We start from the raw sequence: 17,691 nt of genomic DNA, 5'->3' as shown, positions 1-17,691 counted from the left end.
CTTATGCATCCTATGAAAGAGTTGTTTATCTGACATTCGAATTTCAGATATTTTCCACAGCCCATTCTTTGTCTTCTGACTTGCTTATTGTGTTATATGTTGAATCTTAAATGTTTACATAATCCAGAGTTCTTCATTTCCCTTGGAGTTTTGAGTTTCCTGTCTGGCTTCAGAGTCTCCTGCAGCATTACCTATCATTGCTGCAAATGCCAGAGGCATAAAACATTTTCCTAGGTTTTCTTCTGTATTGTACATATTATATTTTATCTTTTTTTTGGGGGGGGGGGTGCTGGGGATCGAACCCAGGGCCTTGTGCTTGCAAGGCAAGCACTCTACCGACTGAGCTATCTCCCCAGCCCCTATATTTTATCTTTAAATGTGTAATTTTCATGGAAATTATTTTTTAGAGGGGAAAGGAACACTCCCTTCCTTCCCACACCTTTGATGCTCAATTCTCAGTTGTTCAGGAAAAGTTTATTTAAAAAAAAAACACCCTTCTCTCATTAAGTCATCACTGCCTGTATTCTATCTTCAATTTTCTATTTGTGGATTTCTAGTATTTTTTAGTTATGACTTTTTTTTTTTTTTTTTTGGCCTTTTTCCTCCCCACTTTTTTTTGGTGTGTTATAGTTGTACATACTGATGGGATTTGTGGTTACATATTCTGTGTGTACACAATACACAATATAACAATTTGACCAGTGTCACTCCCCAGCATTTCCCCCTCTCACCCCTGGGTCCCTTTCCTCTACTGATCTCCCTTTGTACATTAAGATCTCCCTGAAGTTAATAAAAATGGGGTAAAGTAAGACTGGTTCGCACTTCACTCTCCAGAGTTGATTTCCCCCCTGCATTTTCTTATTCTCTGACATTTATTCTCCTACATTTATTCTCCACATGAAACGTGTTTTCCCCCTGACGCATCAAGCCGTAGGGCTGCAGCTGATCTGATCCGCATCCTCTTCAGTACTAGAGCAACGGCCCTGGCAAGCTCATGGTGGCCTGGAGCTGGGCACTGCTGGGAAGTGCACCCTTATCTCCCTGCCGCAAACCTCTGCTTAGGCTGGGTGCTGGACTCTCCTGCCGGGGCTGAGTCCAGTCCACCCTGTGTTTTGGGTGCTCTTCTTCCTAGATCTCCTCACCTTGGAAAGAGATGGCCTCTTCCCCACCTTTGCTGGGTCCTGGCGGGAGACCCCAGGAGCACCTGGTTGGGTTACTTCAGTGGCCTCTGAAAGTGTTTTCCTTTCAAAGTGAACCTTGAAAAAGTGAAAGGCTGGTTGTCTCTGATTCTCCCCAGGGGCTGCCAGCCCCACCCAGTCCCGGTCAGTCTTCACAGGGGTCATGAAGCTCTGCATGATCCAGCTCTTGTCACCTCTCTGACCCAGCTCCTTATTCTCCTGCTCAGTTATTCATTCAACAACCATTTGTTGAATGCCTACTGTGTGCCAGGCCTGTTTGAGCACTTGTGACCCTGTGGGCAATATGGAGGACCACCTCGGTTCTCCTGACCTTCATGTTCTGGAGAGGGAGTCAGGGCACGTGTAGGCCTGCTAAGTGGTGCTAGAAGTGGGTGACCAGTTGTCCCTGTTTGCCAGCATCGGGAGACTTCTCAGGATCTAGGACTTACAGAGCTGGACACTGGAGAGTCTTGGGCAAAATGGAAGAGTTGGCAACCCTCTAAGTGGTACAGGTATTCCTGGGAAAGGGAAAGGAGGGATGGTAAAGGGACGTGTGTGCCCTCTGTGGGTGTGAAAGCACATTTTAACTGGAGTGGACAGCAGAGGCTCCTCTGGCTGACATGGGTCTCTGGGGAAGTCCATGGCTGCCTCAGGGTCAACTCTGGCTGTTCTCTCTGCCCGGGCTGCTCTTGCCCCAGAATACACGCCCTAGCTCTTCTGTGTTCCCGCGTCAGACTTCCCTTGTTTTTTGTACCATTGACAGTTTTGAGGAAGACTGATCAGGCATTTTGGGGAACATCCCTCTCTTTGCATCTGTCTGATAGTGTTCTCATGCTGGAGGGTGGTTGTGGGTGTGTTGGGGAAGGCCACAGTGTTGTGGTGCCACTCTTACTACGTTAGATCAGGAGCCCATGCCCTGGGCGGGACTTATCACTGGTGATCTAAGCTTGATCACCAGGTTCAGGTGGTGTCTTCCAGGTTTCTCAGCCATAAAGTTAGCTTCTCCCTCTTCACAAGTGCCTTTGGGAAGAAGCAGTTGTGCATGTTGTACCTCCCCAAGGGCAGAGTCCTAATACTTGTGCTTTGGGATTCTTTGTGTGAGAGATTTGTCTATTGTTTATCACCTATTTTATGCTTTTGATTGCGATCCTATGTTATTTATCTTGTTGCTCAATTTGTCACATTGGGCGATCTCTCAGTTGGTTCCTATGCCTTGATGTCCCCTATACTTGTGCAGGTGCCTTGAGCATTTCCTCCTTCTCTGGTATCACAGGTGCTCTAGTGCATACTCCCTCGTGCATATTCCCTGCCCTGGCCTCAGAGTCGACCACTTCTCTATGGAGTCCTTGTTCCTTTTATTGGGAATGGTATGAGAAACCTGAATCTGGGCACAGTTTCTACTCACCTGGGTGCTGTTTGGGGAATCATTGCTTCTAACCTCTCCAAAAGCGCAGAGTTTAGGAATGTGTACATGCTAATACACACTGCCGGGGCTTGGATGTTCCCCCTAAAATTCAGGGGTTGCCAATGAGATAGTATTAAGAGGTGGGGCTCCTCCCTGGAGAATGGGATTGTAGCTCTTTTTTTTTTTTAAATTTATTTTTATTGTAAACAAATGGGATACATGTTGATTCTCTGTACATGGAGTAAAGGCGTAGCATTTGTGTCGTGTGGCTCTTATAAAAGAGGGTGCACACATTATCCAGTCCTTCTTGCCACTCTGCCTTCAACAAGTGAGGATGCAGCTCTCCACTCCTCCAGAGTGTACACGTTAGCCTCATGAACAGTGGCTTTTACCAACTGGAGTCCAAGGCTTGGTTCAGTTCTTTTGGTCTTTAATCTTATAGTCTGCACTCAATTCCAAAGTTAACCAGCATCTTTCCTCCCCAGAGATTCACTAATATTTTGTTCAGCATTTTTGTATGTTTGTCAGTCATATTAATCTATAATTTTATTTTTAATTTTTATCACATCTGTGTATTTATTTATAATTGGTGCTATACCAATCTTATAAGAAGAGTTGGGATGTGCTCCCTCTTTCTCTAGTTTATGAAAAGATTTTGTAAGTTTAGAATTATTTTTTAAAAAGTTGATAGGGTCTGTCTTGGTCTGGAGCTTTCCTTTTGTGGGAAAACTTCTAATTTCTTTTAAAGATGAAGGACTGTTCAGATATTCTATTTCTTCTTATAACTGTGAAATAATATTTTTTGACTCATTGAAATAAAAGTGCTTCTGATATTCCCCTCAGGATCTCACCAGTGTCTGTGGGGTCTGTTGGATTGTCCTTTTACTTCATATTGGCAGTTTCTGTGTTCTTTGCTTGTGTTTTTGATAACTGTAGCCACTTTATTGATTTTCTTAATCTTTTCCAAGTACTGACTTTTACCTTTGTGGGTTTTCTTTATTGTTCATTTTTCATTTCTTTTATTTCTGATCTCAACTTTATTATTTCCTTCTTTTTACTTCCTTTGAGCTTAATTCATTCTTTATTTTTGGCTGTAGAAACTAAGATACTTAATTTTGGACCTTCCTTTCCCAAAGCAAGCATTTAAGTCTACCAAACTATCAATGCTTATATGAAGTATTTAAGATTATTGCATCCCTCAAATTTTGGAATGTGGCATTTAATTACTCATTGAGACATTTTTAAACTTCTCTTTTGTTTTTTTGACTGAGCAATTTAGAAATGTGTTGTTTAATTCCAACTAATTGAAGATTTTTCTAGATATCTTGTTATCTCTGATTTAATTCTCTTTTTTGTTGTTGTTCAGAAAATATAATCTACATTTTTTTCAGTTCTTAAAAATTTACTGAGACTTGTTTAAAGCCCTGGGTAATGGTACTTCTTAGTGGATGAGGAAAAATTATGTATTCTCTATCTTTTTTGTAAACTAGCCTGTAAGTGAATGAGGTCTGGTTGGTTATTGTTTTCTTACCTTATCAGTTTCTGATAGCCATGTGTTAAAACTTCCAACATTCATATGGTTTTATCCATTTTTTTCCATTGCTGTTCTCATTTTTTGATTTTTGAATATTTATTTAAATAGCATTCTATTCACATTTCATGGATTCAGCATCCTATGTCTCTGATGATATTAAGTATACTTTGTAGTTTTCTTCATCCTATATTTTATCCCTTCCTTTTGAGTTCTTTTTTTTTTTATTGTAGTTTTTATTTAATGCTGTTCATATTAGTGGTTTCCTCTGAGGTTTTGACTGTTCCTATTTAAGATTGAGGCATAAAGATGTGGAATGAAAACTGTGTGTGGGGGTGGGGGGTGGAGGGGTGGGGGTGGGACTCTCCTGTAGCCTGATGAGGTGGGTCTGGCTCTTGTGTTGGGGACCAGCACAGTGTTAGCATCTGCTGTAGAATTGCTCTATTCTCTTGGTTTATGGTGATCATTCTGCTGTTCTTCCTGGAGCTGTATTGTCCCAATGGTCACCAGTAGCCTGTTTGACTAAAGCCCAGTTCCTGGGGGAGGGTCATGTTGATTGTAATGGATTTTTATCATGACCGTCTTTTAACCACAGTTCATTTACCAGTCTTCAAGGGTAAATAGTATGCTAATTCCCAATCCTTTACAGATTTTTGTATTGGAATTCAGCTTGTTTTTTGTAGGAGATTTCCTCCTACAAAGCTGACATTGATAACTCCATCTATCCCATTTTTATTTGTTCTAATTAGTTATACATGACAGCAGAATGCATTTCGATTCATTGTACATGAATGTAGCACAACTATTCATTGCTCTGGTTGTACATGGTGTAGAGTCATGCCATTCATGCAATCATACAAGTACCTAGGGTAATGATGTCAATATCATTCTACCATCTTTCCCACTTTCCTGTCCTCATCCCTCCCCTGACTTCCCTCTGCCCAATCCCAACTTCGTCCATTCATTCCCCCCCAACCCCATTATGGATCAGCATCCACATATTGGAGAAAACACTTGGCCCCTAGTTTTCTGGGATTGGCCTATTTTGACAGACACACAGATACCAAGTCTGATGTCTTGTCTTAAAGGACTGGGAGTTTTCCGATTCAGTGTGTGACTTACTTGTTAACACCTTTGCTCATACATATCGGGTTAATGGTTGTTTGATTTGGTCTAACTTTTGTAAACATTTACAATTTTGATGTAATTCATCTATCTTTCCCTTTGTGGTATATGTTTTCATCTTGTTTAAGAATCCTTTCCTTATTTCAAAGTGATAAAATTTATTAGATGAAAATACAAGACTCAATTTCAACTTTGTTTTTGACTTTTTGATTCACGTAGAACATATTTTTGTTCTAATTTGAAGTAGAGAGAGACCTAATTGCAGTTTATTTTGGATGGTGAGCCACTTTTCCCAAAACCATTTAATAAATCATCTATCCTTCCTTTGGATGCTATCGTCTTCACTAACCTCTTCAGCAGGTGGTCATTACTTGATTCTTTAGGCCTAGAATAGTGCCTCTGAGACAAGAGTACTGAACATTAGACTGACAAGGGACTTCATGAAGTCATGTTCTTGGGCACCCTTCAAGTCCCCTGTGACCATCTCTGGGAGCCCTTCCTTGACACATCTTCTCCATGACTATGTTCCTGCCCACCAGAGCCTTGGAGGTACAAGAGGGAAAACTGCCAAATCTATTATATTGTACCAGATGATTTTTATAATACATGTCTCTTAAAAAAAAAAAAACAAAACAAAAAAAAAACAACTTATTGAGATATAATTGATACAGAGAAAACTGGTATATTTTGTTTTTTGATACTGGACATTAGGTATATAAAATGATGCTCAGTGTTACTAATTATCAGGAAATGCAAATCAGTCATAATGAGATATCATCTCATACCTGTTTAGATGGTCGTTCCACATGAAGCTCCTGCCTGGCTCTGACTGTCTCAGAGGGATTGTCTCTTTTTTCATTTTTATCCCCCCAATCAAGCATAAGGCACATATGTCAATAATTGTTCTAGAAGTTTTTTTCTATATCTGGCCTAAATATGATTTCAAAAGGGCTCTAGGGGTCATGGGAAATGAAACAAAGAAAATTAAACTATGTTTTGAATTCCCTTTTTCAATACTCAGTTCCTGAGAATAATAGAATATTTAATTACATATTTGCTTTCATTTAAGTTAGTATAGCTATATATCACAACTGCTCAATAGAAATAAATGTGCTTAGCTAGAACAAATATTACTAAGGCTAAAAAGAGATCTACAAATATAATGCTAATCATATACAATATAGGCTATCACAAAATATGTGTACTGCATGATACACATGTTTATGATATGGGTTCTATTTGCCAATGGGTAAATTTGATTATTTTATAGTAATTATCCCTGATTTAATTAATTACAGCTACGATGCAGTTATTCTCTCTTTCACACCCACACCAAGAGGGGAAGTTTTCTATGAAATAAATTGAGGAAACTTTACAATTTTCTGGTTCAGGACTTTTCAAAGCCATTGGGAGATTCATTAAAATATTTGCTGTTGGTCTCACTGCACGAGCTCTCAGTGGTAAGTGTTAAAATGGAAATACACAGAGTCATGGGAAACCAGCTGAAAGTGACTTACTTATTTGCACACTTGTCTGGAATCACTTATTCACTACTCTGTTCCTAACCCACAGTAATTCCCCACAGTACACACACATGCTGGATGCAAATGTGTGCCCTGAGAGTTCTTCACTAGGATGACAGAGATAAAGATTCAAAATGGGGATCATTTAGTTTGAAAGAAACAGCGACTGCATAGACACTCTCCTTAGACACGGCCACAATCCTGCTGCTCTACTGAGGCTGAGTATCAGGTGACTCTCTTAGACTGAAAATGCATAAGGGTAGAGAAGGGATTAAACCCTGGAATGTGGGCATGCCCAACCCCTGTATTGAATTTTCAATAACCAATAAAGCAGGCAAACCAAACAGAATCACCTGTGAGAACCTTGGCTCCAGTCACAACTATATCACTCTAAGATTTTGGTCAATGAAGGACAATTTCCTCAATTATAAAGTGCATTAGTAATACCTACCCTGTCTACCTTATAGAACTGTTTGTTGTCAGGATCAAATACAGTTACAATTTGACTGCCTCCCTGAGTAGCACCCTCTGGGTCTGCCTCAGGACCTGAAGGTATGTTTTCTTGCAGGGAACTGGGCAAAGACCGTGGAGAGACACCGAGGCCGGGCCACCTCTGCCTGTGTGACACTCTGATCTATGAGCAACCTTTGCCATGGGTCTCACCATGGTCTGGCCAAGACTCCCTGAGCTGCCGCCCAGTCATACTATGTGTCTCCTACTCTTGCCTCTTGCCCTCTCTGCTCCCAGAGCAGCAGCTGCATGGGTCTCCTGTCTACCAGGTCCACCCTTCACAGAACGTCACAAGGAGCTTCCTCCTCAAATACTCCCGAGCTGTCTCGGACACATCACTTCCGGTGCCCTCGTGAGGGTGGGCACCTGAGCTGGTGTTTGGGCCCATGATGAGCTCTGCCCAGAGAGCTCCTTCTCTGCTGTTTTAGGGAAGAGACTACCCTGGATGTTGCTTTCATTTGGTTCTATTGCCTTTAATTCCATTAGGTTTACTTCCGCATTAGAGCTCCCATTACATAACTACCCATGAATTTCACACTTACACTTTGAAGTCATGGTGTTTCCTTAATTTCAAAGTACTTTTTTAAAAAACTTACTCCACTATAAGAATTTCTTTATTTTAAGGTAAGTCCGTATTTAATTTTTTTTCTTTTTATCTAAGCTAACTTTTTACCTCAGTTGGAAAATTCTGTAGGGTCCAAATGGTGCCTGGGCAGATGTAGTTACATGAAGCTTGACTCAGTGGATCACAATCTGGACTCTTTTTTTTTGTACCGGGAACTGAACCCAGGGGTGCTTAACCACTGAGCCACATCCCCAGTTCTTTTTACTTTTTGAGATGCGGTCTCACTAAGTTGCTTATGGCCTCTCTAAACTGCTGAGGCTGGATTTTGAACTTGTGATCCACCTGCCTAAGCCTCCAGAGCCACTGAGATTACAGGTGTGTGCCACCACGCTCCGCTGGGCTCATTCTTATATTAAGTGAGATCAATAACTTCTTTGAATCTTCACTCCCTCAACTGTATTGCAAAACAGGACTAAAATTAAATCCCATTCATCTGGAGAGGAGACTATGTCTTGTCACGCAGTGTCACTGCAAGAATCAGCACTAATTTGAGGACAGTTCTTCTGTGCCTTTGAATGAAAATCCATTATTGGAATTATTTTTAAAAAATATTTACTTTCACTCAGATATATGCTTGCCTTATATTGGAATGGGATGTGATCCAAGCTCCTCCCTAGAATTTGCTAATTTTATTTGTCTCAAAGTTACGGTAAACAGAGTCTGCTAGAGACTGGCCCTGTGGACATTTCAGGCCATAGTCAGTGTTTGCAGTTTTTGTCCTTCAGCTGATAATCACAAGTGCTCTTGTTTCTCATACACATTTCATCCCTATAATAGAATTTCCTGAATTATAAATAAAGTAGAACTAACATTCCCCCAACATTTTTAGCCTAAGGAATCATCTGAACATTGTAAATGTGCAAACCCCAAGCAATTCTGAGACAAAGGCCAGCTCAGCACCCTGTGGAGAGGCAGGTTTGGGCACCTCATTCAGTCTTGTCATGTGCTGGCCAGCTGCACATGACAATACCTTTAAGCGATAACTTTTTGCAACCTTTGCTGCAACATGAGCATAATGGCCTGTTGATAGGTTTGTTTTGTTGTTGTTTAGAAAATACTTTTAAAAGCCTGATTTTTATCCTTGCACATTACACATATTTCTGTTTAAACTTTCAAAATCATGTTTGATTTTTTCCAATTTCAATTACACAATGTTTACTTTTTTACAAAGTCAAAAAAGTCATCCCTTAAAGACACAGAAAATAATCTTTTGAAATAAATGCAAAAGGATGTACGCGTTGACTTCACTGAACGAGGAGGAAGCAAGGACCAGGCTACCCAGGCGGGAAGTGTCCAGGGAGGGGCAGCGGCTGGGTGAGGTAGCACTGCTCCCTATGGACCCCAGTTTTATCTTTGCCGTCGATGAGGGTGATGGGAAAACACTTGTAGTATGTGATGATGTCTTCCACAGAATCGAACTTCTGCAACACACAAAGGAGAGGTGACAGTTTTAGCAATTTTTTGTGTCTGTGGGTCACCATGTTACAACGTGCTCTCTTCTACTCAGGGACGAGGGGACCTCATTGCACAATTTTCATATTATAGAGATATATCAGAGAGTGGTTTTATTTTAAGTATTTGGCAAAGACACTCTTGAAGGATGAGTGACAAGAATGAGAAAGTGAGACGGAGTAAAGGTGTTTGCAGGGACCACGGTGGACCCCAAGCAGCTCTTCACACTTCCTCCCACGGAGCGTTCCGGAGTCAGACCCACGGGCCGGAAGGGAGGAGGCGGGCTGGGGCCCAGAAGCTGTGGAAGTGCCCATGCTGCTTTCCTCCCGGCCAGCCCTGTGTCCTCAGGAGTCTAGTTAGCACACAGGAGTGGTGACCACACAGGGCCACTAGTCCTAGGCCAGCCTGACTCTCCTCCCTGGGCTTCTCGTGAAGCAGGGAGGAGACCACAGATTTAGTTTCTAGAGACACAAAGTGCTACAGCAATTTAATGGGAAGTAAGATTATTTCATGTTTTGGGGAACCAGGAGCTGTTTTGTTCAGGGTACAGACTTGAAATGGGCTTTGTGTTATCAGAGATTCTAAATATTAGGCAAGGAGGGTCTGAGACTTGAAAACCAGGATGTACGGAGCACAGACAAGGATGGTAGGGGAATACTTGTGCTGAATCATGCAGCCATTCCGACTGGTGGTTTGGATGAGCTCCTTAAGGGCAGTGTTAGAAGGTAGCTGGGAAGGCTTGCTCTGTCTGCCTCCACCTGAGCCTCCTTCACAAGCCCATGAGGTGAGCAGGGCAGGTAGGATGATCTTCCTGAAGAGCTAAGGGGATCACAACTCAGAGGAGTGTACTGACTTCCTCAGAGTCACACAGCTGTGTGGCCAGGGTCGGGAATGGAGCTTCTTTCTTTGGGGAACAGGACAGAACACCCCCCCAGGTAATGGTATCAAGAGGTGAGGCTTTGGGAGGTTCTTAGGTCATGACGATGGCACCGTCATGAATGGGATTAGTGTCCTTATGAAGGAGAGCCCAGAGAGACCTTCCATCACGTGAGAGCATGGTGAGAGGGTACCATCTATGAACTAGGACACCAAGGCTTCCTTGATCTTAGACTTCCCAGACTCTGGAACTGGGAGAAATAAGTTTCTGTTGTTTACAAGCCACCAGCTGCCAGTTCTATGGTATTTTGTTGTAGAATCCCACACAGACTTAGATAAGCTGAAAGACAGTTTATCATTGAAAACTCTGGCACAGACACTGTCAGAGACTGAGAGGGCAAGACACAGGTTTAACTTGTTTTCTGTCTTCCTCAGGCTTGCCCTGAAACAATGAACTCAATAATAATTGTTTTAATGATCTACTAAATGGATAATATGTTATATGGAATCCTAATTTGACAAGGAGCAGGAAGCAAGGCAGGTACGGTTAATCATGCTGTCATTTATTATTGACTTCTAGTGACATGCCCACAACTGAAATGTTGCCCAAAGAGACTTTTAGAAAAGATTATAACTGTTATTATTTTTGTATTAAATTATTTTTTCAGTGGGACAGCAAATGACATCTTAATATTAGATCTTTTTAATTTTTTTTGGTAGTGAGGATCAGGGTGATTTACACTGAGCTACATCCCCAGTACTTTTTAGATTTTTCAAGTTGCTGAGACTGGCCTCAATCTTGTGATCCTCCTGCCTCTGCCTCCTGGAGTTCTTGGGACAACAGGCATGTGCCACCATGCCTGGCCTAAAATGAGATCTTAAAGTTTGTTTAAATTTACTGTGTTTATCATACATGTTTCTCTTTTCTGTCTTGCTAAAAAATCAGGTACACACATGGAAATTAAAGGAGGAAAGAGCAGTGCTAGGGTTGGGAAAGGCTAAGGGAGGAGGAGGTAAAAGAAGATGCTAGTGAGAAAGAAACCGGTCCTTCATCGTTCATCTAAGTCTTAGTCTCTCAAGTTCAAGTTATCAAGTAAACATTGGTGTTTCAGAAACTTGTAAGCATTCGTGGAGGAACTGGTAACCGAAACTGCTCTCTTCTTTCATCTTTCCCAGAATGCGACCAGGACTCAGAAAGCTTAGATATAGGACTGGCATTTGGCAGCAGATACAGCCCCGCAGGTTGCTTAGGGCAGGTGGCTCCCTGGCTGGCCAGGACAGGTGTTGGCCCAGTCTCACTCTTGCTTAGGTGCCTGAAAAGGTGGGCACAGGTGAACAGAGTATCCCTGGGTGGCAGGGACTCCACCTTCCTCAGTCTGTCCCCAGAACGGAGCATTGAGCCTAGCAAGGTGGAGACATAACATAAATGTTTGACCACTGCATGAGAAAATGGGCAGGTGGGCTGAATGGTGTCCCTCTTCACACCTCCACGTCCTTGTCCCAGAATCGATGGCTATCACCTTACATGTTCAAAGGGCTAATCTAATTTTATTTGGTAAAAATGGTACAAACTAAGGATCTTGAGAGGAACTCATCCTAGGTTATCTGGGGTCCCGGGCTGCAATCGGGTGTTTACTAAAGTGGTGGGAGGTTTTAATCAGAGCAGAGGAGGTGTTGTGAACACAGAGCCAGAGACCGGGAAGATGGGGTCACACGCTATGGCAGCTGACCACGGTGCAGCCACCAGCAATAGCAGGGTTGAGGAAGGACCACACCCGGGAGTCTCTGGATGGATCGTCTTCTGCTAATGCCTTGATTTTTTTCTCGTCTCCAGAACAGAGGGAGATTTTTCTTGTTTCAAGTCACCCAGTTTGTGGTAATTTATAATAGTGCCCTCAGAAAACTTATCCCATGGATAATCCCTAAATCTGAATTCAGGAATGAATTTCTAGCCATCTGGCTAGTTGCATGACCCATGTATCTTAATATATAGCAAAATGGAGCTGCCCAGGTGTTTGATTTGGGGGTCTACGGGGTTTGCACACCCTCATGCTGGTGAGGAGTGTGGACGTGCAGAGCTTTCCTGGGGCCTGACCCAGACTTCTCCTGCAGCCCTCAGGGTCCTTGCTATGCCGGGCCACACAGCCCTAAGGAAAGCGCTTTCAGGGATCACACGAGGTGGACTGGACGGGCTCATTAAGCACCGGCCTCTATGCGCCTGCCATGAGTCAGGTGCTGCTGCATGCTTCTGCAGTCACATTCTGAAGCTTGGGGATGGCGACCAAGCACGTGAACTGATGACCGTCCTTGAATACCCTCTTCTCATTATGCATTTCCTGCAGAGTTGGTGACAGTGCCATGTGATGCAGCACAGAGGCAGGAGCCAGCGATGTCTTGCGCTTGCTGTGTCACCTTCCTCTGTCTTTCCTTAAAGATGTGAGTTTCTTCCCCAGCAAGGCGAAGGCTCAGACTGAAAGGGTGAAAGGACAGCTCCTCTTGAGGAGAGGCAGGAAGAAAGGTCCCCCACTTCCCCACAAAATGCAACTGCTCACCCAGGGCCCAGCCAACAGTGAGCGCCATGGGTGTTAACTCTTCCTCAGCCTGCTTGTTCTGCGCTGTTTTCAAAAGGGAAGGGGATTGTTTGCATTTGGTGCTGATGTTATCTGTGACCCTATGAGGAAGTCATTTTTTTTCAAGTTATATTGACTCCCAGTGTTACTGTTTATTAGCCATGACCTTGAACCAGTTACTTAACATTTCTATGCTTCTGTTTCACCATCTGTTAAATGGAGGTGTCAGCTGCACCTGACTCACAGGGTGGCTCTGGGAACTTTGTGGATCAGGTTAGTTAATGGTTGTTAACTGCACAGAGTGGTGCCTACACAGACTCAAGGCATGGAAGAGTTCAGCAAGTACAAGAAAAGGAAACCCATGTTTGAAGGACGCAAAGGAGAGGAAATTCTGGATTAACGAAAAAAGAGGTTTCTTAAAACAGGCATTGGGTTCCTAAGGGTCCTCAGTGGCAATAACTGGAGCAGCTTATCTGGGAACCAAGGGTCAGGGCTACGGGCTGCCTTAGTTGAGAGCTCCACACTGCAAAGGCTGTTGGTGACCAGCTGAGAACCTGCTTAAACTCCATGAGGATTTGACTACAGAGTGGCTCTGCCTCGTCTCTCCTATTAACAGACCAAAGATGACGTGCTGGCAAAACTTTGTTACACACACACAGTTTACTCACCAGTAAAAGGGACTGACCAATGTGTCCTTCCCATAGCTTTTCAAGGACCAAGTGAAAGATCAAATTAAATGACCCCTGGCACATGCTAAGCCACACGACATCCACATCCTGCATTCTCTAAGGAAAAGGAGCCTTTTAACCCAAGCATTTATAAAAGCTTTTTTTTTTTTTTTTTTTTTTTTTTTTTTTTTTTTTTTTTTTTTTTTTGTGGTGCTGGGGATTGATAAAAAGCTTTTCTTAAAAACAAGAAATTTGGGCTGGGGTTGTGGCTCAGTGGCAGAGCACTTGCCTAGCATGTGCGAGGCACTGGGTTTGATTCTCAGCACCACATATAAATACATAAATTAAAAAATCTATCAACTAAAAAAAAAAAAAACTTTAAAAAAGGGAGTTCTATGAGCTGGAAGAAGATGTAGGAGGATAAAGGGAATTGGAGCTGGCAAGTCCATCGACAGTAAGCATTCATTAGAGTAGGACGACATTCTACTGGATGACATTCTACTTATTAAAAGAACTCATTAAGAATAATGAAAGTATAGTAACTAACATTCGCCACAGGATTCACGTGTGCTGGCACTGTTGGGGTGTCTGACATTCCTCCACTTGCCGGTCCTCACCACGTGGGAGGACCTGGCCACTCGCCTCTTAGTTTGGAAGCAGGCCTTGGGTGTGGCCGTGCATGGCAGGTATGTGCGCTGGTCTGCTCCTTCACTTGTGCGCTCATTCATGGGCACAGGCCTGTGGCAGCCTCCAGACTCTACCTGTATCTGCCGCTTGTCGCCTGGGAAAGGGGAGCAGGTAGGTAGTACACACCTCATCTCCTCGGAGTCCTGTTCCCAGTGCGAACTGCTGACTCCTCTCCAGGAAGCGGATTTTCACATTGTAGACTTTGTTCCCGTAAAAAACCACCAGAACGTAGGGTTCTGCCTTGGATTTTGTGGAACAGTCTCGGACCAAGAAAGTACCATCCTGAAGCAAAAGGAATAATGGTCATCTTTTCAGGTACATCAGTGTCGGCCTGTGTAACCATGTTCCTGTGGGTTAGAGTCCCAGATGGGGTTGCTTAGTTTTAGGCAAAACAGTTGTTTATTCAATCGATGCAGTATGTTTTAAGTGAGCATCTAAGTGAATGAGGGTTCTTATTACTTTCTGAGAAGGGCCCTGGGTGGATCCTGGCTCTCCCTTCTTTCAAATCTTCCTGACCTCAGCCCAATGCCTGCAACCATAGAAGCAGGGGGCTTTGAGGAGTTGAATATCAGAACAATGGAGAGACCCTGTGAGAGAGGATGGAATACACCGGTGAGGTGAAGGCAAGGGCAGGCAGGGCAAGGAGGACACAGGAGGAAGTCTGCCAAGAGAAGGAGAAAACCAGGAGCCTTGGTGTTACCCAGCATGGTAGAGGGAGGGTTTCCAAAAGGTGAAGAGGATCAAGGGGTCCAAGGACTAAGACCAGTCCCTGGGCAGAGGTGATCAGGTGCACTCCAGGGAAAGGCTCAGGAGGAAGGCCTGGTGAAGGGCTGAGAGGCAGAGCAGGCCTCCTGAACCCAGGATGAGACTTGGCTTTGTAGTTACCTTGTATCATTTATATGATGAGAAAGGCTGACACTTTTGTAACTGACTGTATGGATTACAGTATAGAAGGTTATAAGTGATTTATAAAAATAGATATTTTAGATATAGGTTTTCATTTATAACAATTATTTATGTCTCTATATAAAGTATATAGATGTAGGTTATATATAGTATTGTGTCTATATATGTCATGTGTAATATCTCTATAGGCGTGGATTATATATAATATGTCTATATCAGCTACATATAATATCTATAATAGCTATATAATATCTGTTTATAGGTATGTGTTGTATATAGTATTTACATATAATTAGCTATAATTAATATTCATAGTTACAGATGTTAATATATGTAATAATGGTAATAGTACTATACATTGCTACATAATGTGACCAATGCACTAAATTTATAGAGTCCCTACACTACATGGAAGGAAGATAAGGTTTACTGAGTTCCTTCAAGGTGACGAGCACGTCATGCACTTTTCTTCATCTTTGCATTAACTTTGAGGGACAGGTATTTTAATATCACTTTAAAGGTAAGGGAATTGGGGCCTAAGAACTTAAGTGAACCTCCTAAAGCATCAGTCAGTAAATGGAAAACCTGAAAGTCAAACTCAGATTCTGTCTCTTCAAATACTCCAGCCTCCAATCATATAAAGTGTGATTGAGGAATTTTTCTGGAACTTGTTCTGCCTGAAACACTCATCCATAATTGAAGCCTTAATACTCCAGCACAGAACATTGCCAAAGATCAGACAGGGAGAGGGGGCCACGGCTCCAGGCCAAGTTACGGGTTTATCATCTTAAACTCTGCAATGAATTTGTCAAAAGAAATCTGGGAAATCCCACAGTTTAAATTAAATTATCTTTCATAAATGGGAAACACATTTTGACACAACTGAAGCAAACAGAAAAGGAAATTATGCAAAGGAAATCATGAAGTCATTCAACTTAGATTGTTTTTTTCCTCCACGCCTCTTGGGAAGAGGCAGAGGCAGGCACAAACTGGAGGGACGAACCATTTACTGAATGACCACATGAAATATTGTCGGAGGGGCATCTGCGACATGCATGTTGCTTTTCCAGCACGGTCCACACCCGGGCTCCTACATGCAGGTCCTCCAAGAGCCATTTCCTTGTGGGAAACAGACTCTGAGGGTGCAGAGTGCATTTGGCATTGACCAGCCAAGGAGGGAGCCCACGCTGGGTCCACCTCCTGTGCCTGCCATTCTCCCAGCAGAGGCCAGCACAGCCTCTTAGAGGAAGGGGAGGTCCTTGAGGTGGGCATCACCCAGCTACTCGGGCTGTGAACACTGCAGTGCCTCCTAGAGGCTGCTGAGGGTTAGTGAAAAGGGCACAGATCTTGAATTCACGTTCTGCCACTTTCTCCTTTGTGACACAGGCCTGTCTTACCCTCGGTCTCCTCATCCAGGAAATGGGATAGTTCTATTTATTCCTGATATGCTCAGGATACTTTGCTGGCACCTCTGTTGAAACACAAATGTATTCTTTAACAGCTCTGGAAGTCTGGAGTCTAACATGGATCTCATTGGCTTGTACCAGTTGGGGAAAGTCTGTTTCCATGACCTTTTCAGTTTCTAAAGCAGCTAGAATTCATGGCTCCTGTCTCCCCATCAGTCTGACCTCTACTTCCATCATTGGATGTCCTCTCTGACTCTGACACCCCTGCTCCCTCTTATAAGGATCCTTGTGATGACACTGGGCCCAGTTAGATAGCCCAGGGTGACCTCCCCACATCAAGATCCTCAACTTAATCTCAACTGCAAAGTCCTGTTTTCCATATAAGGTGATGTATCCACAGGTTCTAGGGATTAGGGTGTGGACATCTTGGGGTGGGCCATGATTCTGTTTAACAAAGCAACATAGATATAATTGGATTTATTTATTTATCAATTCTGAGAACAATGTTTTATTAAAATTTATTGGAGACCCATCATTTATTCCTTGATTAACTGACTCATTTTTGTGTTTCCTTACTCAATAATGACCACCGTACTGGTTAGTTGAGTATAGGTTTTTTATTTTTTTTTTAATTTTGTTTTTTGTGGTGCTGGGTATTGAACCCAGGGCCTTGTGCATGTGGGGCAAGCACTCTATCAACTGAGCTAGTCAGGTTTTGATGTTTAATTGGTCTTGAGAAACTTTATATTACTTCTAAGCTGCCTAGAATAGTTTTCTGCACATAGTAGTTGTGTGATAATTATTTGCTTTGTGATGATAGTCATGGTAGTCATTTGATCTGATTGCAGATATTCTAGTTCTTTTCTTTTGGCTACCTGGTAGGTTTGTATTTCCCCATCCTCTTTGAGGTTAGGTTTGGTTATGTGAATTTGGTCAATGATATGCGAACAGAGGTGAAGTACATTACTTCTGAGAGTGCAAAGATCCAGAGTGTAAAGGTGGAAGCACACCAGGGAGACAGCACTGCCAGCAGCCTGGATTTACCTAAACAGACCATGGAGTGCAAGTGAGAAACAATATGTGGTTATGCTAAATGGCTGAGATCCTGAGCTAGTGTGTTACTGCAGCATAACCTGTCACATCCTGACTACGCAGCATTCATGGTCCCTGTTCCTTTCCTGAAGAAGTGAAACATGAGGACCTGATGTGCCTTAGGCAGATCTTTAGTG

General features: G+C 42.8%; 1 protein-coding gene across 1 annotated transcript in view; it reads right to left on the bottom strand.

The window, feature by feature from the left end:
* Positions 1-8,184: 8,184 nt before the first annotated feature.
* CLNK (cytokine dependent hematopoietic cell linker) overlaps positions 8,185-17,691 on the bottom strand; it is a 158,471-nt gene continuing 148,964 nt past the window's right edge. The window contains exons 16-17 of the mRNA XM_079153986.1: positions 14,277-14,432; positions 8,185-9,318 (exon numbers count right to left, since the gene is read on the bottom strand). Of these exons, the coding sequence (XP_079010112.1) occupies positions 9,172-9,318; positions 14,277-14,432 (303 nt within the window). The 3' untranslated portion in view covers positions 8,185-9,171. The remainder of the gene's footprint in view (positions 9,319-14,276; positions 14,433-17,691) is intronic.

This window comes from Sciurus vulgaris, assembly GCF_902686455.1.
Source record: "Sciurus vulgaris genome assembly, chromosome: 9".
Taxonomy (NCBI): domain Eukaryota; kingdom Metazoa; phylum Chordata; class Mammalia; order Rodentia; family Sciuridae; genus Sciurus; species Sciurus vulgaris.
This window is presented reverse-complemented; position numbering and strand designations above follow the sequence as displayed.